The 26,847-nt window shown below is 44.3% G+C and overlaps 1 protein-coding gene across 1 annotated transcript in view; it reads left to right on the top strand.

Annotated features, from left to right (window-relative positions):
- CFTR (CF transmembrane conductance regulator) overlaps positions 1 to 26,847 on the top strand; it is a 239,940-nt gene that overhangs the window by 193,925 nt on the left and 19,168 nt on the right. The window contains exons 21-24 of the mRNA XM_073619828.1: positions 220 to 320; positions 694 to 936; positions 8,013 to 8,168; positions 22,058 to 22,147. Coding sequence (XP_073475929.1) covers positions 220 to 320; positions 694 to 936; positions 8,013 to 8,168; positions 22,058 to 22,147 — 590 coding nt within the window. The remainder of the gene's footprint in view (positions 1 to 219; positions 321 to 693; positions 937 to 8,012; positions 8,169 to 22,057; positions 22,148 to 26,847) is intronic.

Here is a 26,847-nt window from a genome sequence, read left to right as displayed (position 1 = left end):
ATTGAGAGAAATACATATGCTGCCATTACTGACTTTATAAACTGATAGACTGAAAGTTTGGCTTACTTTGACTTCAGTACTACTGATATGGAACAAGTCTCCAGCCAATCAAGTCAGAGCGAAGTTAGTTAAAACTGGTTGCTATCGACAATAAAAACAGTCTTACCTTGGGATTATGCATATTTATATTCAGAATCTCAACTTCCATAATTTTTTCAGGTGCTGGTCGAGAGAAAGTTGGAATTGTACTGACTCTGGCGATGAATATTATGAGTACTCTGCAGTGGGCAGTAAACTCAAGTATTGATGTGGACAGTTTGGTAAGTCAGTTGTTCTCCAAATTTCTTTGACTCAAAACATTGTGTCTCGTATCCTCTCTCATCCAAAAAAGCTTCTGAATCCCACAAATTTAGCTTTTTTTTAGCCTGTCTTGTGTGTTGTATCACTGTAAAATTTTACATAGAACAGCTGTCTGTTTTTATCAGTGATTTTATCACAAATAACACTCTTCAATGCCATCATGAAAATCTCATGCAGAATGGCAATGTATATATATATATATATATATATATATATATATATATATATATATATATACAGTATATATTCATCCAAAGCCTAGGTTTAATTCTCAGGGAATACATATGGAATGCAGTTTATTTGCTCCAATTAAAATAATTTTCTTTGTTGTAGATGCGCTCTGTCAGCAGAATCTTTAAATTTATTGATATTCCAAATGAAGATACGAACAAGAATGGTAAAGATAAGGATGATAAACTTTCAGAGGTCCTCATTATTGAGAATGAATATGCAAACAAAGATCCAAACTGGCCATCTGGTGGTCAGATGTCTGTTAAAGATCTCTCTGCAAAGTATGTGGATGGAGGCCATGCTGTTTTAGAGAATGTATCATTCTCAGCCAGTCCTGGGCAAAGGGTAAGATCCATGCTTCTAAAGCTTTGCTGTTCAGTTTGTCAGTCCAATGTGGTTTGCTCTTGCTAGCATTAAATCTGCCTGACTTTCATTTTTTGTTGGTTTATACCAGTGGTCTCCAAACTGCGACCTGGGGGCCGGATGTGGCCCTTTTGCTTGACTTTGTCTAGCCATTGGGGCCATATTCCTCCCACTGACACCAACAATGGAGCATAATTCCTACCTCTGACACCAAAAATGGGGCACTATTTCTCTTCCTGATATAAAAAATGAGGCACTGTTTACTCCCACTGAAGTCAGGACAATTTCTACACCCACTGGCCATAGTCCGACCCCCTGAAAGTCTGAAGGACAGCAAACTGGCCTTTTGTTTAGAAAGTTTGGAGATCCCTGGTTTAAACCTTCTGCTTTTGTTTTACTGTTATTGCAACTCCAGGCAAACAGGTGCATACAAATGTGGTATTACCTGGCAAAGCACTTGTACTTCTGTTCCGCCACTTCTGAGATTAAAGGCCCATACACACGATCTGACTTTTTGACAACAAACATGCAAATTAGCTGTTTTAAGGCAACATCCGTGTGTGCGCTCCATCGGACAAACTTTTTCGGATTTCATCAGACAAATGTTGGCTGTGCGAACAGACAAACTTGGCGGCAACAAAAGTCCTACGTCGGCAAGTCCGATCGTGTGTACACAAAACCATCGGACTTTAGTACAAAGTACAAACACGCATGCTCAGAACCAATGCAAAAGATCAGGCAACATTACAGAAGTTGACCAAAGGGTGGCGTTGGAGAATTGAACGTCCTCTTTTGAAGTGTCGTCAGTACGTTGAAACGTCACTACGTTCGTGTTTGTTGCCTAAAAAGTCCTGCGGTGTGTATGCATACCAAGTTTACGGCCAACACCCTTTGGACAGAAATCCACGGAAAAGTTTGTTTAAAGTCTGATCATGTGTACGAGGCTTTACAAAGCCTTCCACATAGCACAGTACTGTCTAAAGGCCCATACACACGATCAGACTTTTTGACAACAAACATGCAAATGAGCTGTTTTGGAGCAACATCTGACAACCAACGGCCAGGGTTGTCGGGAAGAGGCCCTTGTCCTCATCAACATGGGAACAAGGTGCTTTGGGGTGGGGGGGGCCAGGGCGCCCCCCTCCCCCAAGGCACCCACCTCCCCATGTTGAGGGCATGCGGCCTGGTACGGCTCAGTAAGGGGGGGGGGGCGCTTGCTCGGCCCCACCCCCTTTCCTGATCGGCCGGGCTGCGTGCTCGGATAGGGGTCTGGTATGGATTTGGTGGGGACCCCCATGCCATTTTTTTCGGCGTAGGGGTTCCCCCTAAAATCCATACCAGACCTAAGGGCCTGGTATGCCCCTGGAGGGGAACCCATGGCGGTTTTTTATTTAAAATTTGGCGTGGAGTTCCCGCTCAAGATTCATACCAAACACAGTGCCTGGCATTGGCACCAGTGTGGTTCACAAGGTGTCAATCTCGCCAATAAAAGTGGCGAGATTGACACAATATCAGATGACAATACAGAAGTTGACCAAAGGGTGGTGGTAAAGAGCTGAAAAACCACGTGATTTGGTGAAAGTTGGCTGGAAAAGTCCTGTCCTCTGTATGCAAGACAAACTTCTAGCCAACGCCCTTTGTACAAAAATCCAAGGGAAAGTTTGTACAAAGTCCTATCGTGTGTATGGGGCTTAACAGGGCAGGAGACCTAAACTTTCTCCTGTGACTGGAAAGTGAAATAAGAAGGCCTTTTTTAGCACATGAAAAATTCAGCATGACTTTTTACCCACTTGGGCTGCTTTTCCCTCTCCCTGTTTTCGTTTCTGATGTACAGGGATTGCAGTAGGCAAATACCAAGTGAACCTCAGCTACTTACACTGCCTACCCTAAAATAGTTTTATGATGTATTAATGAATACAGAGCTACATTAATGTCATGAATCTGTAGTAATACTTTCATGCCCTGTCTGTCTGCTTACCTCTGGTCTGTGTATCAGCCTTAGGGCCTGCACTCTCACACCTGCATGGTTAAGTAATCTTCCCTCAGCATGGCTCCACCCTAGCCTCTACAGGATACACTATTTAACACCGTGCTGTCCAAGCCTGCCTTGCTGATCAATGTTGTGTGTTTGGCTTCCTGTCTGCATCTTGCCGTGTGCTCTACGTCTGATCCTGTTTACTGAGCTTGGCTTGTTCTTAACTGTCTCTGTCTGCTTCGTATCCCGACCTTTGGCGTGTTCTTTGACTATCCCTGCAACCTTGTTGCCCTGACCTTTTGGCTTATCTCCTGACTATCCCTTATTGTCCTGGTCTGCTGTTTCCTCTCTATCCTCCAGTAGCCTACCGTGAGCGTAAGCTGGGATACCCTGGGAGCCAATTGCAGCGAAGTCCTTCCCCACCATTAGGGGGTTCTGGTGAACGCCTGCTGGCTCTTAGATTCCACGCCCTGGGGAATCTCATGCTCTAGCTCCCAGTGTGATCCTTGTTGGTGCTCCAGAGGACCTGCTTTCCTGAACCACCCAGAGCTCCATCCGCAGTAGTCAGCTGTAGGTTCCACTACCTTAGCGGTGCACTCCTGACCCCAACGGGGTGCATCTGTCACCTGGCTTCAGGTGACCTGACAGTTTGATCAGCCATGGACCCGGCTGATGTGCCACTACCTGCCGATGATCAGCTGCAGGGCATAGTCCGCAGACTCAAGACCCAGGAAACTAATCAGACCCATTTGATGTGATTCCTTCAGGATTTGTCATCCCGCTTTGAACAGCTTCAGGCCTCCTTAGGACCCCCGGTTCAACAACCTCAACCACTGTCTGCTGCTGCACCTATTCCGGTCACAGCTGCAGCCACAAATTCTTTGCATCTACCTTTTTCCGTCCCGTTACTCTGGGGCTTCCAAGGCCCTCAGGGGGTTCCTTTGCCAGTGTACCATTCATTTTGAACTCCAGCCCCAAAACTTCCTGTCCGATCGGGCAAAGGTAGCCTATATTATATCCCTCCTGTGCGGCGAGGCGTTAGCCTGGGCTGCCCCTCTGTGGGAACAGAATGGTCCAGTGGTTTCTAGCCTGTCTAACTTCTTGAAACTTTTTCGGAATATCTTCGAGGAAGTGGGTTGTGTCTCTTCAGTGGCCAGCGCCCTTTTTACGTCTCCGTCAAGAGTCCGCTTCTGTGGGACAGTACGCTCTTCATTTTCCTACTTTGACTGCTGAGCTGGAATAATGAGGCCTTAGTTGCAACCTTTTTACATGGCCTCACTGACAGAGTGAAGGATGAATTAGCGGGAAGAACCATCCCTGTTGATCTGGACGTCATCTCCTTGTGTAACCAGATCGATATTCGCTTTCAGGAGAGAACCTTGGAAAAAAGACGCCAGTACTCCCCGTTCCTTAGGTAGCCTGAGCTCCCCTCTCTTCGACCCGAGGAGCACCTCCTGCCAGCTGAGAAACCTATGCACCTGGGCCAGACCAGGCTATCTCCCGAGGAACGTGCTAGGCTCTCTTCATCTAGAAAAACGCTTGGGTCTAATACATCTGGAAGGTGGAGTATTGGACCAAGAAATATCAGCTTCATCTTCTCGTCTTCTTTTTTCTGTGTTCCTTCATGTTGGCGCTTCCCCTCATTCGGTCTCGGCATATCTGGATTCCGGAGCTGCTGACAATTTCATGGACTGCGGAACTGCATCTTCCATGAGACTTACCCTTTTGCCCCTCACTACTCCATTGGTGGTCTCGGCAATTGATGGCACTGTTCTTCCTGGGGGCCCTATCCGCTTTTAGACCCTTCCTGTTAAGATGTCGGTAGGGACACTCCACCAGGAATGGATATGCTTCCTTATCTTACCTAAGGCCTCAACTCCTATCGTTTTGGGGCTTCCTTAGTTATGGCTCCATTCTCCACACGTTGACTGGACTGCTGGGCAGATCCTGGCTTGGGGTTCCTCCTGTTCCTCGTCCTGCCTACTCAGGGTTTCCAAAAAAGAGAAACTTCCTGTTGCCACCATCTCAGTATCGTCTGCTCTTCCCGCTGCCTGTAGCGATTTCTGGAATGTGTCCTGCAATAGTCAGGCTGATGCACTTTCTAGGTCATTTGAAACTTTGGATGAGGTGCCCACCTGCGAATCTGAGCCGAACCTTTGCCTGTCCCTAAACTCCCTTGGCGCACAGTCAGGCTAACTTGTCCACAAGTTTCACAGTCGCTACGCCTTGCGAAGTGATTCAGGTAGTTGCTACACCTGGCGGTGCGATTCAGTCAGTCGCTACACCTGGCGATGCGATTCAGTCGGCGTCTGCACCAGTTATGCCAGTCCAGCCCATGACCTTCTATAACCTGGCCTCACCCTGCTACTACTACATCCATTCAAACCTGTCTAAGAGGTTCAATCCATCCTTTGGTTAGAAGTCCTCATTCGGCCAGGTGGGGCGTTAAACCTTTTTTTCTGGGCTCTCTGCATTCTGCTTGTGTTTTAGCAATCCGGCTTGACTCCTGTGACATGTCACCTGCTAACCAACCTGACCTCACAGATCCACTGACATCTGCCCAGTCTGATGGTCCTGTGCTGGATGTCCAGGTCATCTTTAAGGCTCTGGGGGTCCCTCCTCAGGCTCCTTCTGGCCTTCTCATGCCCTTGCCCATTCCTAAGAAGCCTTTAGTCCTCTATAAGTCCTCTCGTCCTCTCCCTACCTCAGTTCCGGTCTCTGAGGATAATCTAAAGTACGAGGTTAGTCAAGTTCTGGATTCCCAGCTCTGTAAAGGCATTCTTCAGTACCTCGTGCATTGGAAAGGGTTTAGTCCTGAGGAGAGGTCTTGGATCACTGCATCTGAAATCTGTGCGCCTTATCTTCTGAGGAAGTTCCATTTGAAATTCGCCTCCAAGCCTGGTCCCAAGCGGGGGAGGGAGAGGCCTCATAAGAGGGGGGTACTGTCATGAATCTGTAGTAATACTTTCATGCCTTGTCTGTCTGCTTACCTCTGGTCTGTGTATCAGCCTTAGGGCCTGCACTCTCACACCTGCATGGTTAAGTAATCCTCCCTCAGCATGGCTCCACCCTAGCCTCTACAGGATACACTATTTAACACCATGCTGTCCAAGCCTGCTTTGCTGATAAATATTGTGTGTTTGGCTTCCTGTCTATGTCTTTCCGTGTGCTCTATGTCTGATCCTGTTTACAGAGCTTGACTGTCTCTGCTTCATATCCTGACCTTTGGCATGTTTTTCGACTATCCCTGCCTGCTTGTTGCCCTGACCTTTTGGCTTATCTCCTGACTATCCCTTGTTGTCCCGGCCTGCTGCTACCTCTCTATCCTCCAGTAGCCTACTGTGAGTGTGAGCTGGGAGACCCTGGGGGCCAGTTGCAGCGAAGTCCATCCCCACCATCAGGGGCTCTGGTGAACAACTGCTGGCTCTTAGATTCCGCGCCCTGGGGAATCTCATGCTTTAGCTCCCAATGTGATCCTTGTTGGTGCTCCAGAGGACATGATTTCCTGAACCACCCAAAGCTCCACCCGCAGCAGTCAGCTGTAGGGTCCACTACCTTAGCGGTGCACTCCTGACCCCATTGGGGTGCATCTGTCACCTGGCTTCAGGTGACCTGATAATTAATTATATGTGTCTGTAATAAGATAAAGGGGCTCATGCACATGCATAGTCTGAGACACAAATATGCTCTAGTGTAAAATTCCTGGCAGTTTCCCAAGCCTAGGGAGCCCCAGGTGGCAGGTACAGCTGGCCATAGAAGCAAATGTCTCGGTCGTACTTGGGTAAATGCCAATTCTTTCTTTTATCGGTATTTACATGTAAATGCATGTATGACATTATTTCAAATGCAAAGGTTCTGTTTTTAAAAGGAATAGGTGATATGTGCATGTAAGAGAGGCAGCTGCTCTAGGTAGGTCTACTTAATCCAACACCCCACACACCTCCAGCGTGTTGACACCAGTTCACACACCTGTGCAGTGCTCAGAAGAATGTTCGGATGGCCACACTGAAACACTAAAATCCACTTTATTAATCCCAAATAAATCAGCATTAAAACACCATACAAAACCACAGTAGGGGGAAAAAGGTTAATGCGTTTCGCGCTAACCTCAGCATAGTTAAGCCCTGAGGTTAGTGCAAAACACGTGAACCCTTTACTCCCGGCTGTGGTTTTTTTTGTGGTTTTTCTAGGCTGTTTTATTCAGGATTAATAAAGTGGAGTTTAATGTTTCAGTGCGGCCATCCAGACTTTCTTCGAATCACCATACTCGCATGTGCATTTGCATTTGTTCGCGTACAGCCATTCACTTATGCGGCTGGCTGTATGTTCTTCCTGCAACTCCTGAATGCAGAAAATAGCTAGTATTTTTCCGCTGGAGCATATATGTGCCTCAAAATGTCTGTGTACATGAGTCCTAGGAGTATCACTGTGCCATATAGCTTGCTGTATTTGTTGATACTTCATGGTTCAGCAAACAACCAAAATCCGTACTGTATTAGTCTATACTTAGTCTAGTATTAGTAAGTTGGGTTGGTTCTGCACTCTAACGCTAATGCAGCGTACACACGAGCGGACTTTTCAACTGGACCGACGGACCAAGTCCAGCGGGCAATTCGACCATGTGTGGGCTTCATCGGACCTGCAGTGGACTTTTTCGGTCGAACATCTGATGGACTTTAGATTTGGAACATGTTTCAAATCTTTCCGACGGACTCGTCTCGTCTGTATGCTAGTCCGACGGACAAAAACCGGCGCTAGGGCAGCTATTGGCTACTGGCTATCAACTTCCTTATTTTAGTCCGGTCGTACGTCATCACGTACGAATCCGTCGGACTTTGGTGTGATCGTGTGTAGGCAAGTCCGTTTGTTCGGAAAGTCCGTCAGAAGTCCGCCGAAAGTCTGTCGGATAGACCGTCGGTTTAGTCCGGTCGAAAAGACCACTCGTGTATACGCGGCATTATAGTTTTGTTTCTTGCACTGCATACTGCGTAAGGTCAGTTTGATCATATTTATCTTTCTCTGAAGTAAAATGCCACTTAAAATACATACATTACATTCATATCTTTAATATCTGACATTCTAGGTTGGTTTGTTAGGAAGAACTGGTTCAGGAAAGAGCACATTGTTGTCTGCACTCTTGAGGCTGCTATCAACCGAAGGAGATATTCAGATTGATGGGGTATCTTGGAGTAAAATACCACTGCAAAAGTGGAGGAAAGCATTTGGGGTTATTCCACAGGTAGGTCACTCTAACATTTCTTTGTTGCTAGTATGTTATACCTTTAGGCTTTGGTTCTTATTCAGTAAAACTTTTTCTTATACTCCAATGTCAATAACTGTTATAGTCAATTTATTGCAGACCCCAATACATCAATTACATTAAGTCCAGTGGCCCTGTATGCACTGCAGCACTTGAGTTTTGAAAAATCAGGTTGGTAGCTGGCCCACAGTTTTCATAAGATTAGCATAAAAGCACCCGAATGATGTAAGCTTTTCAGCTACTTATATCCCCATAGGAGCCAATAGGAATGCAAAAGCAGTTTCTAAAAGGTTGGGCAAGGTCAAATGCAGATCTGAAAAGGTTCAAATGCATTTGTCATTGAACTCAGAATAGGCTGATCACATGACTGCCATGCTGATCCTCTGGTTCAAGCTTGACAGTAGGGATGGGCGAACGGTTCGGCCCGAGCATAAGTTTGAGCCGAACTTTGGTTGTTCGGATGTTTGGCGAACAAGGAACATTATGCGGTGTTCGCGGCAAATTCGAAAAGCTGCGTTAAAGTCTATGGGACACGAACATGAAACACAAACATGAAAAACCAAAAGTGCTAATTTTAAAGGCTTTTATGCAAGTTATTGTCATAAAAAGTGTTTGGGGACCTGGGTCCTGCCCCAGGGGACATGTATCAATGCAAAAAAAAGTTTTAAAAACGGCTGTTTTTTCAGGAGCAGTGATTTTAATAATGCTTAAAGTGAAACAATAAAAATGAAAAATTCCTTTAAATATTGTGCCTGGGGGGTGTCTACAGTATGCCTGTAAAGTGGCACAGTTTTACCGCGTTTAGAACAGTACCACAGCAAAATTACATTTCTAAAGGAAAAAAAGTCATTCAAAACTGATCGCGGCTGTAATGAATTGTCGGGTCTCAACAATATAGATAAAACTCATTGAAAAAACAGCATGGGTTCCCCCCAGTCCATTACCAGGCCCTTTGGGTCTGGCATGAATATTAAGGGGAGCCCCGAACCAAAAAAAAAATTGCATATGTGTCCCCCCCAATCTATACTGGACCCTTCAGTTCTGGTATGGATTTTAAAATAAAAAAGGTGTAGGGGTCTCCCCCCAAATCCATACCAGACCCTTATCCGAGCACACAACCTGACAGGCCACAGGAAAAGAGGGAGGGACGAGAGAGCGCCCCCCTCCTCCTGAACCGTACCAGGCCACGTGCCCTCAACATGGGGGGATGCTTTGGAGTCACCCCCAAAGCACCTTGTCCCCATGTTGATGGGGTCAAGGGCCTCATCCCCACAGCCCTTGCCCGGTGGTTGTGGGGGTCTGCTCACGCCTCCCGAAGAGCCGAAAAGGACGAGCCATAGGCTCTAATAGGTGTCAAAAAAGGTAAACAGCGAGCGCCATTCTTGGCGCTCGCAGTTCACCCAGCTGTGTTAGAAAAGTGAATGAATATTCGCTTTCCTAACACTGAACCGCCTCTCTGCGGTTAACAGACCCAGGTGCTCGGGTAACAGCCCCAGGTGCTCGGGTCTGTTACCCGTCACCTGATTGGCTGAAACGACAGGCGCTGTGATTGGATGCCTATCAGGCGTCCAATCATAGCAGAGGACGGAAAGAGAGGACAGGAGAAGACATTGAGGAGCATGGAGGACACCGCTCGCCGCCGTCACCCGCTACCCCACCGAGACAGGGTAAGTACTGGGCAGACGACGGGCAGGCGGGAGGGCACAGTGGGAGCATTTGATGTGCACAGTGGGAGCATTTGATGTGCACAGTGGGAGCATTAGATATGGCACAGTGGGAGCATTTGATATGGCACAGTGGCTGCGTTTGATGGGGCACAGTGGGGGCATTTCATATGGCACAGTGGCAGCATTTGATGGCACAGTGGGAGCATTTGATGGGGCACAGTGGGAGCATTTGATATGGCACAGTGGCTGCATTTGATGGCACAGTGACTGCGTTTGGTGGCATAGTGGCGGCAATTGATGGGCACAGTGGCTGCATTTGATGGCGGCAATTGATGGGCACAGTGGTTGCGTTTGATGGCACAGTGGCGGCAATTGATGGGCACAGTGGCTGCGTTTGATGGTACAGTGGCTGTGTTTGATGGCACAGTGAGGCTGCAATTGATGTTTTTTTTCAGAATGTTTCAGTTTGTTTGCACCCCCCAAAAAATTTTGAGCACTAGCCGCCACTGTTCTACAGTCAAGTTACTATACTGGAATATATATATAAGAATTGGGAGCTCCACAATGCAGTCGTGAGGAAGCACATTAGTTAGTGGAGACCAGATACAGAATGTATGTACTGTATGTAGCAGTAGGAAGATCACAAAAGAATGTATGTGACAAACCCACCCAGGACAGGGGCTTTTGGAGGGGACTGAAGGGTAGCCTTTTACCTACTGACTATGGACCCTGGCATCTGAGGGAGCTACGAGCATTCAGGAAGATGTCCTGTTATATAATGCAAGATGACATGTTATTACCACATTTAACAGTCAAGGAGTCCATGATGGTCTCTGCCAACTTGAAACTCAGTGAGAAAATGGATGTAAAAAGAAAGCTGGTTAATGAGATTTGGACAGCCCTGGGTGTTCTTGAGTACTGGTTTTGGACTGTCTGAGGGGTGGACTCCCTGATTAATCAAGGCTTGTTCAGGTGCTAGCTGTTGATTAGCTTACTGTTTATGTTTATGTTAGCTGTTCATTAGATGTACTGTTAGAGGTACTAATGATTTTCCTGTTTACATTTTCCATTGTTTAGAATAATGGGATCAAGCTCTGATTTTGTGTGGTATATATTCTATGTGAATTGACAATAAAGTCAGTTCCAGTTTGCACCTAAGCTAGTGTTCCTGGGTGCAATTCTTAGCAATAATATGTGGTTCCTAGTTCCAGAGTGGAGGAAGCTGTATCTTGGTGGAGGCAGTCCATCACAGTATGCATCCATTTTTTGTTTTTCATTCAGTTTTTGTGTTTAGTGTATACCTTAATTTCTGCTGTTTTCAACAGGCTCATTAGGGAGTGGATTGGAACCTCCCTGTACCTCAGGAAGGTCATATAACCTCTCAGCCCATGTTCCTTTACCACCTCTTGGTGCACCAGTGAGAGACTAGAGCCCATCAGACATATTAGTGTTTTGAGGGGCTCTCATTTTTTTTCTCATGAAGCCCCTTTCCACTCCTGAAGGGCATATGGGGGTGGTATTGGCATAACAAAAGCCCTGCATATTCATAGCCCTTTAATCATGGCAGTATCAGACCATGTACTGGACTGTATTAACTACTAGTGATTTTAAACCTGGCAGACCTGTTGCAGAGGATAGACTGATGCATCACATGGAATAAATTGTAAGCGATTTGGTCATCTCTGTTGTGAGTGAAATGGATTTTTAATTACTTACTCATCTCTATGAAGGAAGTATGAGATGCTTTATGTACATCAACATCTGTTATATATGAGACCAATAAACAAAGGATAAACAGCCATATAGGTGTAAACGTACACAACGGATATAGAACTACAGATGTTCAGTGAAAAACTTCAACTCAGATTACTTCTTTCTGTTTGGTTGTTTTTAGGCTCCTTTCAGTTACATGCTGTGATTGTATAATGTGTAGCACCAGTAATTTAATTCATTTCAGAGTTACATGCTTTAGTAACTACTGCAGAGATGTAAAAATATTGTTTTATATTTGTCATGGGCAAAATGGGGGCTGTTGGTCATACCTGTAATAATGTGAATGTTGCTGTCACCACTGCTGTCCAAGGTAAACTTTTATTGGCATGGCCAGTGCTGTATAGACACAGACCATAACATCCATACAGTAATGACACTGAATGACATATAGAAACAATTGCTCATCCTCTGGGCTTGTGCTATAACTAGTGATGATCAAATCAGAAAAATCAGAAGTTTGCAAGATGTTTTACTGGGCAATAGAATGTCTTCTTTTTGTATTATTAAGAAATAAACATTTACTGCCTGTAAGATATTTTGATAAGGGTGGAACATATTTCACTTGTACACTTGCTGCATGTGCTACCCAAAGTTCCTTACCTGACCTTAAATGCAATCCACTTTTCCCTGAAAATACTGAATCACATGGTACCTTTGACTTGGTCTACGCCTAAGACTCATGAACGCAAACTGTATCTGTACTAACTGAGGTGTACAAAATATTGTGTCCCTTTAAGGTAGTAGATCTGGCCCTTCCTTGATATATTATTTTTAACAAATATACATTTTTATACATGCATGTTAACTTTTATGGTCTTTTAACCTCTATAAACTAACATTTTTTAAGTATCGATATACGAATGTAAAACAGCAATTTTTTGAATTGTGTGTAAACGCTAACAATGAACATCTCTTATATACCATTAAACCTAAAAGAGTGTTGCGCTTAGTGTGGAAATGTGTGTTCAGAGCTGCCCCTACTACGTGTAGCACTACCCCCCATAGGAGTCGCTAATTTCCCGGGTCCCCACTTCTGCACAGCCAGTCACATAGCATTTTCTTCATACATTCCAACGCAGAAAACAGTTCTTGGCTTGTTTCTGATGTTTTATTAGGGGTTGATAACTTTGATGGGGTAGGAAATTATGGCATGCCCAACTTGAAAAATGTCCAGAACTGTGAACAAGGGGACAACTTCCTCCGTTTTTACAAAAAGTTCTCTTCTTTCTTCCTTCTGCACAAATTGGGTTTCCAGTGCACAGCACCTGCTGCTCACTCCTGTGGGAACTAGCAGAATGTTACTAGCTCAGCAAAGGCCCATTATAGGCAGAAAATTTCAGTCCCTTGACATAGTATTGCAATGTGAGTGAACAGCATGACATTCCTCCTCCTGCTTTCCTGTGGCCACAGATCCTAGCTCCACTTGCTTGCAGAAAATGCTAGGCCTTCTGGCTGCCACCAGCCACACCTGTCTGATCTTCCTTCCAGTCCTCCTGACTGACTTTCTGCCCCAGTCCTGCCCGACTGGCTCACACACATGAAGACCTCCCAGGGCAAGGTTAGATGAAGACTTGGCACTACACAGTCTTCAACAGAGGCCTGCTACAGTCTTTCCCCTTGTCTGTCCCTGCTGATCTACTCACTGTCTCTCCTTGCTCCTTCTTGTTGCCTCTCTGACATGAATTATTGCATTTCCTCCTGTGTTAGGATCCTTCCAGGCCAACTTTCCTGAGCACCCGGTCTGAGGTAGAACCCCCCCTGGTAAGGGGTCCCTCAAAGGCTACTGACAGCCTCTCTTCAGCATTGCTTCTCCATCTTCCACTGACTCCCCTACTGAAATTGCCCATGTCTATTTATGGGGTTGTCTCGTTCTCCTGCCTGCCCACTTCTGGGGATTGGCTGAGGCCTCATAAATAATCATGGCAGCTGCTCCTAACCCCAGCCCTCTAGTTCTAGACGGTTCTCCAACCTTCCAGACACCAGGGGGAGGCACCAGAGAGCTGCCAGGATAAGTCATTCAGCCCTGGCCTCTAGTAACCCTGACCCAATTCAGTGACTCAGGTTATTCCTGGCCAGAAATATGTTTTACCTACTCTCAACTCTAGTAGCACACACTAGAGGGTGCTACACCCACATCTGAATACTAGATAATAGATTATGCATATACCCAAAATAAGTGTTCATCTACACATACAAACAAACACATAACAACAAGAATGTATAAATAAAAATGAATCAAACACCATGACTGAAAGTGCAAACAATAGTGTCCAGTAATTCAGTAGTTAACACATATTAACACATAACACATTTTCCAAATGAAAAGTTCATAAATCAAGCAACCAAGGTAAAGAAATCTTTAACCTTCCACCAGTGATGCACCTTAGAATGAATAGATAACCACCTTGTGCCCCCCATCGCAGAAAGTTAGGAGCCTCTTCTCAGATGGTCATAAAGGCTCCATTTACACCTGGGCATTTGCGATTGTAGGCGATTCCGCCCAGCAATCCTAAAACGCTGTGCAAAAATTACAAATCGCACAACGTTTGTGCAGGTGCCATTCATTTTCAGTGGCACCTAAACAGGGGTTTGACCTTGCCACATTTCTGTAACGATTGACACACTATAAATCACGATGCGAGTTGAGCGAAGGCGATTTATCGCGCGAGAATAACGGCAGAATTGTGGCAAAATTGCACCCGCGTTTAGGTGCCATTAAAAATGAATGCCAACTGAACAAGCGTTGTGTGATTTGTCATTTTTGCACAGCGTTTTGGGATCGTGAGCAGAATCGCATTGATTCTGCCCATAAATGCCCAGGTGTGAATGAAGCCCCAATGACCATTTATTATAAAAAGGCAGGTACTTACAAAAGTATGTTAAATCAGCACAGCAGAGAGAACGTCACGCCTCCACCACTTGGCGGACTTGATGACGTCATTAGTCAAGCTCTTCCCAATGCATTTTGCCATGTCAGCATTGTCAGGGGAGCAGGAGCACATGTACCATTGAAAGTGTTTGTTATATATTGTTTGCTTAGGGATTTGTTGGCATCCCCCTGCAAAAATAAAGAAAAAACAAATACACCTACACTATAGTACACAATTCAGTTGTTTAGTACAGGTATGTTTTTTTAAGGTGTGTTGAGAGTTCCTTCAGTTGAATGGGCTGCCCTAATGCAATACAATTCAACATATGAAACCATATTACATAACTCTCACAAAGGTTTAATGGGGCCATAAATAGTAATCTACACCATCTAATTGGTGACGTAATTATTATTATAATACAGGATTTATATAGCACCAACACTTTATGCAGTGCTTTACAACATGGGGGCAGACAGTACAGATACAATTCAATACAGGAGGAATCAGAGGGTCCTGCTCATTAGAGCTTACAATCTAAAAGCATACTTTTTTGATATTACAAGCTACATTAATTGATGGTGGTTTTCTATTATTCACAATATTTTTATACTAGGAAACTGTTATTTTTAAGCACACATTATCTAAAATTACAACATTTATTCATGAGCACAGTCCTAGGCTTTGTCCAGATATCCAATGAACTTGCACCTACAGTAGGTTACACTTATGAGAAAAAAATTCCAACATGCTTTTAAATGACTAAACGGAATGCTACAGTGTTTTTGTCTTTGCGTAAAGATTTTAGTGTAAATAAAACAAGGTCGATTCATCTGCCTACACAACAGGAAAACGTATATTATGGAATAGATTTTCCTAAATAAACAGCATGTTGTTTGTTAGCATCGAAAAGGACTGGTGCAAGATTTAGCTGCAAATAATTTGTATCCATGAGTTCATTATGCAGTTCTTTAAATATTAACAAACTATAACTAACTGTCTGATTAATATATCAGTGAGGCAATAGGACTCATTAATAGAACTAAGAATGTTTCATTTTTCTTCTGCAGACTAGAGAATAAAGTAGCAGTCAAGTTTTTCCTTAGCTGCAGTTTCAAAAAATAAATAAATAATGTTATTTGAAAGGAAGCTATATACTTTTTTTTTCATAATACATACATCATTTTTATTATTGTATTTGGTTTTATTATCGTTTTTACTATATACTTGTTTTCTTCCTTAAAAGCCACCCCCCCCCCCCCCCAATTTTTTTTTAAAGACAAAGCTATACTTTTGTATATCTGGAATATAGTCTAGAAGTCCTTAAACTTTTCAAACAATTGGTCAGTTTACTGCTGTTCAGATTGTTAATGGGCTTGTGCCCAGTAGGTGTAAAAAGTGGACAGTGAGAGTAAGAAATGCCCACCATGCATCAGCGGTTATAGTTGGAGTAGACAAATACCTCTGTGTTGGTGGATAGTAGGAAAACAATTGCCCCTGTGTTGATGGTCAGTACAAGCAAAAAATACCTCTGACTTGGTGGTCAGTGGAAAGCCCATCATTGCCTGGGTGTCTGTACTAAGGAGGGGGTTTGTACTGGAGTCTATACTGATAAGCGGCTGGGAGGGAGGTCTGTACTGAGGGGTTGGGCTGGGATGAGTGGGGTGGCTGTTATGGAGGGATCTGTACTGAGGTGGTGGGCTTGAAGTTGGGGACTATGTTCAGGGTTTTAGGACTGTGGGGAAAATCTGTATTGGGTGGGGAATGTGGGATGTTGTGGGAGATCTGTACTGTGCCAAACGTGTTTGGGGAGGGGATTTGTACTGAGAGAAGGGGGTAATGTTTGGTTGTACTCTGTACACTGTGTACATAGCCCTTGGGTTATGTACTTCTGACCCCTGCACTCTCTGCATTGCATACTACTGGCCCCTGCCCTGTGTGTCATACAGTCCTGACCCCTGCATTCTGTGTGAGAACCACACCTGATAAGTTGGACAGAAATACAGAATCCCTTTGCAGGTAAAACAGCTATTTTATATTAATATTTTTACACCGGTCTATTTAGCAGTTTTCCTAGAGTTTAGCTTTAAACATAACCTTTCTTGATCCTAGATGGGTAAATACTCTCAGCCTTGTACTTAAGACTGGTTTGCTCGGTTTATATTCTTTTATGTTGTGTTGCACAAAACAGAATAGCCCTTTCATTAGATTACTTTAAACATCATTAAGAGCAAACACTATTATACAAACTCTCCTGTTCTCTCTTAATCTGCAACCACTATTCTGGAACTTATTCAGCAGCTGAAGATAATGCAAGATGTTGTTTGGATACTTAAGTCAGAAACTTAGCAATATATAAAATATTTCCTTAGTCATATTGTCTCTCATTCTGAAGTAGATGAACCTGTAGATTTCGTCTACATCACCTGATGCCAGGGCTGGACTGGGATAAAAATTTGGCCCTGGACTTCATCCAGACCAGACCACTTTAATTGTGCAAACAAGCACAAAAACAGTATATAAACTATATGCAATTGTGCAAAAAAACATAAAAAAAAAAGTAGCAGAACATAAGGAGTCCTCACTAACCTCTTTTATTATTTCACTTATTCTCCTCTGTATTTTTCTCGTTTTTCTCACATCACTGCGTGAAGTTGAGGGCGAACCAAGAAAACCATTACTTTGACAGGCTTTCACTGAAACCGGCCCACTGAGCCATCGGCCCACCGGGAAACTCCCTGTAGTCCCAATGGCCAGTACATGCCTGCCTGATGCCCTGCCTAGCTACACATACTCCTCTTTCCTTTGCTACAAAAAAAAAAAAAACAGTTTTCGGAGATACTGCGTCGTTTCAGATGCTGTCACTGATTGGGTATTAAACCAGCTGCTTGAATAAAATAGCTGAAAATGCAGATTCTCTATCCATGCTATTTAGCCTGTGAGTTTGCATGGCTAGCCTTAAAGTGTTACTAAACCCACAACAGTAAAATAAGTCTGTATATATAGTAAAGCATGCTTGTTATACTCACTGTGGAACCTAAGGGGTTAATCCCCTGCATTGTGTGTAAAGGCTGTTTGATCCTGTCTCTCTGATCCTCCTCTTCTTCCACTGACTACAATTAATCTCCTGATAGAGCAGAGCATTAGGGAATGGGCTGTACATACTCAGTTTGGTGTGTATTGCTAGAGAGGTTTTTTTTTTTTTTTTGGGAGATTGCATGTGATCAGCACAGGGCCAATCAGCACTGTCCAGACAGAGGGTCAGGGGTCCCGTATCCTCATAGGACAATCATGGGAGAATGAAAACTGCTCTTACAAGTTTTAAGCAGACACTGAATCAAGTCACAAGACTTTTCTAATTGCTGATGAGAAAAGGTATTTAGCAGTTTATATTCACTAAAACTATTGCATTTTCATGTTCTGTGTACTGTGGGAGACTAGGTGTAGTGAAATCATGGTCCTGGGTTTAGCAACATGTTAAAGCAGAATTCAGCCCGCCCCTTTAAAAATAAAAAATCAGCAGCTACACATACTGTAGCTGCTGACTTTTAATATTAGGATACTTACCTGTCCTGGAGTCCAGCAATGTCGGCACCACAGCTGATGTTTCCATCAGCTAGTCAGGTGCTGCAGTCACCAATGTGGGTAAGGGAACCCGGCAGTGTAGCTTTTCGGCTTCACGGCCAGGTCCCTACTGCGCATGTGCGAAATAGGGTTGCCACCTTTTCTTCAAACCAAACCCGAACACTTTAGCCACGCACTGCAAAATTTTCTTTTTAAAGGGGTACTCTGATGTAAGGGTGTTTCTGCTCACCAAACCTTCCACTTACATTAGAGTTCCCAGCATTCCCCCTTAAATTAGGGTTCCCAAGGCCCTCCTTACACCAGAGTCCACAGGGCACCCCTTACATCTGAGTCCCCTTTACCTTAGTGTACTTACTTGTTTGGAGAGAGAAGGAAGGGAGGAGGGAGAGTTCAGTCACAGACATTGGATGGTGAGCTCACTCACCCAAGGATGAAGGCTCAGGCATCGACACCTTTCTTTCATGATGTATCTGCCGGTTGCTGAGCTTTAAACTTCCAGCCCACACATCCCTTTGCTGAGGCCCAGAATGCTGGGGATTGGATTGTGGGTGGGCAGACAGAGGGGTAGAGGTGGGAGGAGGAGGAGCAGATCAAGCCCTTTCTCCTCTCCTGTCTGTGTAAGGGGATGGGGTTTATGTGCACACCTATACACTTGGTGGTTGTGGTACTTGGTTAATTGGGGAGCCACAGTCCATTCTGAATATTGTGTCCGGAATTCAGGTGGTCTGAAACCCAGACACATAATTCAAAACCCGGACTGTCTGGGTGAATCCTGGACAGGTAGCAACCATAGCGTGAAACGCACTGTGCTCCCTCACTGGCCCGGCAGAAGGGGAGGGAGGAGGAGGGTTGGCCGAGCTGCTGACGTAATTCGCCCCGGCCCGGTCTCCTGGAAGTGGGGATAGGTTACCTGTAATAAACAGGTATCCGCTCCCCCCCCGGAATGCTGCCAAATGTGGCACCGGAGGGGGGGGGGATCAGATAAGTGGAAGTTCCACTTTTGGGTGGAACTCGGCTATAAGCTTGGAAAGCAGATCATCTGTATGCTCTTATCATGTAGATAAGATATATATGTATATATTATATAATATGAACTGTGTTGTTGTTTCATACCATATATTACTAATATTAGCTTTATAAAAATGTCCTTAGTTGACTGCATGTCTCTGTGCAAGTATCATGCTGTGAAATAACTCTCAGGTCAGATTAAATCCATTCTCAGCAGTGATTCTTGCCTTATTTGTTTTAGAACCAGTTTCATTTATTCCAACAAAGTATGAAATCTCTGTTTTCACCTTCCCCTTGATCAGAGTGTTTTCAATTATGAATCATTAACATGAACGTGTAGCACAATTTTCTTTATGGTTGAATGTAAATGTATATACTGTATGTCATTTCTCATGTTGGAAGAACAGTGATGATGTCTCACCTTGAAAAATGTAATCTATTTGGAAAATGGTGAGATCATTTCTTTCATATGATTTCAAGATGCACTTTAAAAGTTTCCTATGATCAGCCTAGTTTTGGGGAGTGAAATTGAAATGCTGCTGGGTTCAATTAAGAAATCCTCACAGGATTTGATTGACAACAGCAGGAGCCAATGGCTTCCTCTGCTGCCTGTGAGAGAGAGGGAGAGAGAGTAGCACTGGATCAAGATAGGACCCAGGTAAGTATCTGGGGGGGAGCTGATAATGGAAGGTTTTTTAGTTTATGTGGAGAATGCAATAAGGTAAAAAAAAACCTCATGCTTTTAGAACGACTTTAATGAGCAATAGATTTTTTTTCCAGCCTTGAGTTTATCTTTAGACTTCATTCACACAGATTGTTTTTTCCTCCCCTAGATTCGTTTGCTCCATGGGGGGGGGGACACACCTAAAGCCGTGTCTTGCATGTGTGTTTATGCGCATTCACACACTTGGCATTATTGCATTTTATGGGCTAGAATAATAATTTATTCTGGCCAATAGAATGTATTAATGCGAAGGTCCAGATAAAAGTGTGTGTAAGGGTGCTCTGAGAAACAGGACCAATCAAATATCAGTCAATGTAGAAATGGAAAGGAGTCTTCATACACTTAAGGCAGCACTTGAAGAGGAAAGCAGACTCTAGAAATGAAATAAACAGAAAAAAAGGCGCCTCTAAGTGCAGAAGTAAGAACTTTATATATCCCAAAGGGTTAAAAACACTTACAAAAGGGTAGAAGGAAAGATCGATTAATGCGAAGGTGCAGCTCTTCTGAATGCAGAAGTGATGTTTTTTTTTCTGCCTCTAAAAAATGCCTGTAAACCCCAATGTGTGAATGGACACATAGGCTAACATAGAGGCATGTTTAAAGGCCTGTAAAAGCGGCCTTTTGGATGTCTTGTGTGCAAAAAGCCTTGAAGTAGAATTCCATTTAAAGCCTTATGCTGCGTACACACGGTCGGATCAGGTGAAATGTTTATGATGTGAGCTTGTTGTTGGAAAGTCAGACCGTGTGTATGCTCCATCAAACATTTGCTGTCGGAATTTCTGCCAACAAATAGTTGATAGCAGGTTCTCCAATTTTCCGCCAACAAAACTTGTTGTTGGAAAGTCTAATCACGTGTACACAAGTCCGTCACACAAAAGTTCACGCATGCTCGGTATCAAGCAGAAGGAGCCGCACTGGCTATTGAACTTCCTTTTTCTCAGGTGGTCGTACGTCTTGTACATCACCGCGTTCTCACGTTCGGAATTTTTGGCCAACATTTGTGTGACCGTGTGTGTGCAAGACAAGTTTGAGCCAGCATCCTTCGAACAAAAATCCACGGTTTTGTTGTCGGAAAGTCCGATCGTGTGTACGCGGCATAACTCTATCCACCTTTAGGAAATCCCTGAAAAACATCTTCATTAGAGAAACCTGTCCCGCTTCCACCTAACAAATAACATTTTAATTTCTCCATCAGCTCATTCTCACATAGTTATTAGCTTTTGCATCACTTGGCCCTCCCTTTTAGATTGGAAGCTCTAATGATCAGGGCCCCCTGATTCCTCTTGTATTGAATTGTATTGTGATTGTACTGTCTGCCCTTCCTTTGTAAAACACTGCACAAACAGTTGGCACTATATAAATCCTGTATAATAATAATAGTAATAATAATAGCTAGTCTAAAAAATGCTCCTTCCCCCTCTCCCCCTCTTAAATTCTATACTAACTAACCTGTTTAAAAAAATATGTGTATACTTACCTACTTTGAGCGCGCTCTGCCCTGGTCATGGGATCCCCTGTGTCAGCCAGTGACAGCTGCAGGGGAATGGAGAGAGCGCCTGAAAGCAGACGGATGGCTTCATCCATAGGATCTCATGGTGCAGCCATTGTCGGTGCTCCCTCTCCACTGCAACCACTGCTGGCTGACACAAGGGGAGCCAAATCACATGACCAGATCATAGCGTGCTGAAAATAAGTAAGTATTTTTTTTTTACACAGTATAGGTGTTAGGAGGGCACAAATTACATTTTTAAGACTAGTTAGGCTTTAGCTGGAATTCTACTTTAAAATAGGATAACTCCAATAAAGAACTGGAGCATGAATTAATGTACACCAGAGGTTATTCTCTATACATAAATATGTTTATTCTAGTAAAATAATTTAGCTAAAGCTGAGATCATGTGAAGTTGCTCTTCTGTAAGTGGCTGAAAGCTGGATATGTCTATCATGATAAATATTAATCTGAAAGACTCCTATTTAAGAAAAGAGTTATGCAAGACACACCATTAATTTATAAATGGATGCCATTTATAACTGGGCACTTAACAATTACTTCCTTTCAAGCCGAGGAGGAAACCGGTCCGGTTTATTGTATGAAATGTTGGCTCAAACTTACACAAGCTGTATAAGGAAGTAAAGTGTTTTGTTTTATCCACTCTCCTGTATACCTGTTCATATGTTTGATAGAGTTTTGTAAAAAAAAAGGATTGCTGGAAATTCATTGTGTTTATGTTTGTTCCCACACAGAAAGTGTTCATCTTCTCAGGGACAATCAGAAAAAATCTGGACCCTTATGGAAACTACAACGATGAAGAAATATGGAAAGTCTCTGATGAGGTACGCCTGAAACTTGCAGGAGAGCTGTGTGTGACAAATCTCCATTTGTGGATTGCAAAATTACCAATAGGGACAAGGGGCTGTATTGTAAGCATCCAAATAAAGTAACAGACAAATAACAAAGCACGTTTGCTAAATGTGACCTCTACAACTGATGATTTAGGGCCAGATCACAAGTCTGCACTGAAAAACCATTCTATAATAGCTTTTGCACTAACTCCTTATAGCAGTTGTTACCCTAAAAAAAAAAAGGATACCGTCCCTTTAACAGTGCTTGCCCCTTTCTATCATCTGAAATACCTGGCTGATCCTGCCTGGTGCTGCCCCCCCCCCCTGTAAACTGACCACGTTTATCATGGCTCCTGATACTGTGGTCAGTTTATATGCCTCTGTCATCCCGCTGTCTCTCCTCTCTCCCCTCTCCCCCTCCTCCTTGTCTGCTAAAATAACTTTATTATTTTTCAGACAATCCCCTGTGTTTGGTAAAGTCATCTGCCCAGTGTATGTTCTTTATAAAAAATATGCCACTTTTCTACCTTATTTTAGGGCGCCGCTCTGCGTTCGCGTGACCGCTCGCTGCTCTCCTTCTCTCCTCCCCTTTTCCTGGCTGACCTCAGCAGGGGATTCTCAACCCCTCCCACTGTAGTTGTCAGATCAGGTGAGGAGAGCGGTGGGCGGTCACGTGTGCGGCGCTCTGAAATAAGGTATAAAGTGTCATTTTTTTAATAAAGCACATAAACTGGGAAACATAACTTTATCGAATACAGAGGATTGTATGAAGATAACAAAGTGGCTTTACAACCACTTTAACATCAACCCTCACACTGTCCCCTGTAACCCTTACATTAACTCTCATACTAATGCCGTGTACACACGATCGGCCCGCAAAAGACCGTTGAGAGTTTTTCGTCGGAAAATGCGACCGTGTGTATGCTCCATTGGAATTTTGCTGGCCAAATTCCAGCCAGCAAAAGATTGAGAGCATGTTCTTAATTTTTCCGTCAGGAAAAGTTCCTATCCGCAAATGCGATCGTCTGTGACAATTCCGACGCGCAAAATTCCTACGCATGCTTGGAAACAGTTCGACGTATGCTCGGAAGCATTGAACTTCATTTTCTCGGCTCGTCGTAGTGTTGCACGTCACCGCATTCTTGAAGGTCATAAGTTCAGCGAACTTTTGCATGACCGTGTGTATGCAAGGCAAACTTGAGCAGAATCCCGTCGGAAAAGCCGTCATATCTTTTTCCGACGAAAAGTCCGATCGTGTGTACGCGGCATAACTGCACTACACTAATGCCCCGTACACACGGTCGGACTTTTCGACGAAAAATGTTCGATGGGAGCTTGTTGTCCGACCGTGTGTAGGCTCCATCGGACATTTTCCATCGGAATTTCCGTCATAGAAAATTTGAGATCTGGATCTCAAATTTTCCGACAACAATATCCGTTGTCGTAAATTCTGATCGTGTGTACACAATTCCTATGCACAAAGTTCCATGCATGCTCAGAATCAAGCAGAAGAGCCACATTGGCTATTGAACTTCATTTTTCTCAGCTCGTCGTACCTGTTGTACGTCACCACATTCTTGACGTTCGGAATTTCTGACAAGATTTGTGTGACCGTGTGTATGCAAGACAAGTTTGAGCCAACATCCGTCAGGAAAAAATCCATGGATTTTGTTGTCGGAATGTCTGATTGTGTGTACAGGACATAACACTAACTTGCCCTGTAACCCCCAACCTTACCTTTCATCTAACCTTAACACTATCCCTCACACTAACGCGGCCCTCCAACCCTGACACGCACCTTTCCTATAATTGTTACACTTAGGCTGCTTTCACACTGCAGCCGCCAGAGCATTAGCGGTAAACCGCCGCTCATTTTAGCGACGCTTTACCAATGTTATAGCGGTGCTTTGGTGCCGCTATTTGGACGGTAGTGGGTTGCTTTTAACCCCCAAGAAGGGGTAAAAAAAAGTGTTAAAAGCGCCCATGTTGTGGCACTTCCGAAGCGGTTTTTAGCCACTTCAGAAGCGCTGCCCATTCATTCCAATGGGCAGGGGTGGTCTGGGAGCGGTGTATACACTGCTTGCAGGACTTTTTCTAATGTCCTGCAAGCACACCACCCCAGTGTGAAAGCACTCAGGCTTTCACATTGGAGTGGCAGGGGAGGCAGTTTTCAGGCACTCTACAAGGCGTTATTTCTAGTGTTAAAATGCCTGAAAACTGCCCCAGTTTGAAAGGGGTCTAAGCCTACGTCACAAAAGCAATCCTGTTGTTGGTGACAGTTTCACGGCAACAGGATTGATAACTGACCACTAGGGATTAGCCGAACACCCCCTGATTCGGTTCGCACCAGAACCTGTGAACGGACCAAAAATTTGCACAAACGTTAGAACCCAATTGAAGTCTATGGGACTCGAACGTTCAAAATCAAAAGTGCTAATTTTAAAGGCTAATTTGCATGGTATTGTCCTAAAAAGGGTTTGGGGACCCGGGTCCTGCCCCAGGGGACATGTATCAATGCAAAAAAAAGTTTTAAAAACGGCCGTTTTTTCCGGAGCAGTGATTTTAATCATGCTTAAAGTGAAAAAAAACAAAGTGAAATATTCCTTTAAATATCGTACCTGGGGGGTGTCTATAGTATGCCTGTAAAGTGGCGCGTGTTTCCCGTGCTTAGAACAGTCCCTGCACAAAATGACATTTTTAAAGTAATAAAAGTCATTTAAAACTGCTTACGGTTTTAATGTAATGTCCGGTCCCGGTAATATGGATGAAAATCAGTGAGACAAATGGCATGGGTACCCCCACCCCCAGTCCATTACCAGGCCCTTTGGGTCTTGTATGGATATTAAGGGGAACCCCGCACCCAAATTAAAAAAAGGAAAGGCGTGGGACCAGGGCCGATCCTAGGGTCACCGGCGCCTGGGTGCAGAAATATTTCTGGCGCCCCCACATGGGCGTGGTCATCTTACCAACTCCTCCCCTTTACAAATGTTTCTATGGCAACGACTCAAACACAGAGATGCTCCCCTAAGACGTCTTTGTTACCCTAGGATCCTCCCATGATCTTTTAACAATAAAAAAAATACAGGAAGAGCGTACACTAATGAGACCTGGAGGGGAGTCTCTCTGATGCACACAGAGAGGGCTTCTGTTAGAGAGTCTGTTAGAAAGAACCCCCAGACATAGTACAGGAGATGGACAGAGACTGCAATCATGGTACAGGAGACGTTCAGAGACTGCAGACATAATACAGGAGATGATCAGAGACTGCAGACATACTACAGGAGATGGTCAGAGACTGCAGACATAGTACAGGAGATGATCAGAGACTGCAGACATAATACAAGAGATGATCAGAGACTGCAGACATAGTACAGGAGATGGTCAGAGACTGCAGACATAGTACAGGAGATGGTCAGAGACTGCAGACATGATACAGGAGATGGTCAGAGACTGTAGTTATGATACAAGAGACAGTCAGAGACTGCAATCATAGAACAGGAGATGGTCAGAGACTGCAATCATAGAACAGGAGATGGTCAGAGACTGCAGACATAGTGCAGGAGATGGTCAGAGACTGCAGACATAGTACAGGAGATGCCCAGAGACTTCAGACATAGTACAGGAGATGCCCAGAGACTGCAGACATAGTACAGGAGATGCCCAGAGACTGCAGACATAGTACAGGAGATGCCCAGAGACTGCAGACATAGTACAGGAGATGGTCAGAGACTGCAGACATAGTACAGGAGATGGTCAGAGACTGCAGACATAGTACAGGAGATGGTCAGAGACTGCAGACATAGTACAGGAGATGGTCAGAGACTGCAGACATAGTACAGGAGATGGTCAGAGACTGCAGACATAGTACAGGAGGTGGTCAGAGATTGCAGACATAATACAGGAGATGGTCAGAGACTGCAGACATAATACAGGAGATGGTCAGAGACTGCAGACATAATACAGGAGATGGTCAGAGACTTCAGACATAGTACAGGAGATGCCCAGAGACTGCAGACATAGTACAGGAGATGCCCAGAGACTGCAGACATAGTACAGGAGATGCCCAGAGACTGCAGACATAGTACAGGAGATGCCCAGAGACTGCAGACATAGTACAGGAGATGGTCAGAGACTGCAGACATAGTACAGGAGATGGTCAGAGACTGCAGACATAGTACAGGAGATGGTCAGAGACTGCAGACATAGTACAGGAGATGGTCAGAGGCTGCAGACATAGTACAGGAGATGGTCAGAGGCTGCAGACATAATACAGGAGATGGTCAGAGACTGCAGACATAGTACAGGAGATGGTCAGAGACTGCAGACATAATACAGGAGATGATCAGAGACTGCAGACATAGTACAGGAGATGGTTAGAGACTGCAGACATAATACAGGAGATGGTCAGAGACTGCAGACATGATACAGGAGATGATCAGAGACTGCAGACATGTTACAAGAGATGGTCAGAGACTGCAGTTCCTATGGACATTAGTACATAATGGCCTACCGGCCCTCTCACCTGACCCAGCGATACAGCAACGGTTCCTCAGATCAGGAGTCAGCTCACTCTGAATTGCCCATGGTGACTCCGCTGGGTATCACCCCGATCTGTATTCCTGCAATGACTCCATTCCTTTCTCTGCCAGGGATGGTGCTAGGCTGTGTGGCTTTCCCTCTGGTGGCACAGG

The sequence above is a fragment of the Aquarana catesbeiana genome, linkage group LG03, assembly GCF_042186555.1.
Source record: "Aquarana catesbeiana isolate 2022-GZ linkage group LG03, ASM4218655v1, whole genome shotgun sequence".
Lineage (NCBI taxonomy): Eukaryota > Metazoa > Chordata > Amphibia > Anura > Ranidae > Aquarana > Aquarana catesbeiana.
The sequence above is the reverse complement of the archived record's forward strand: the minus strand, read 5'-3'. Positions and strand labels throughout refer to the sequence as shown.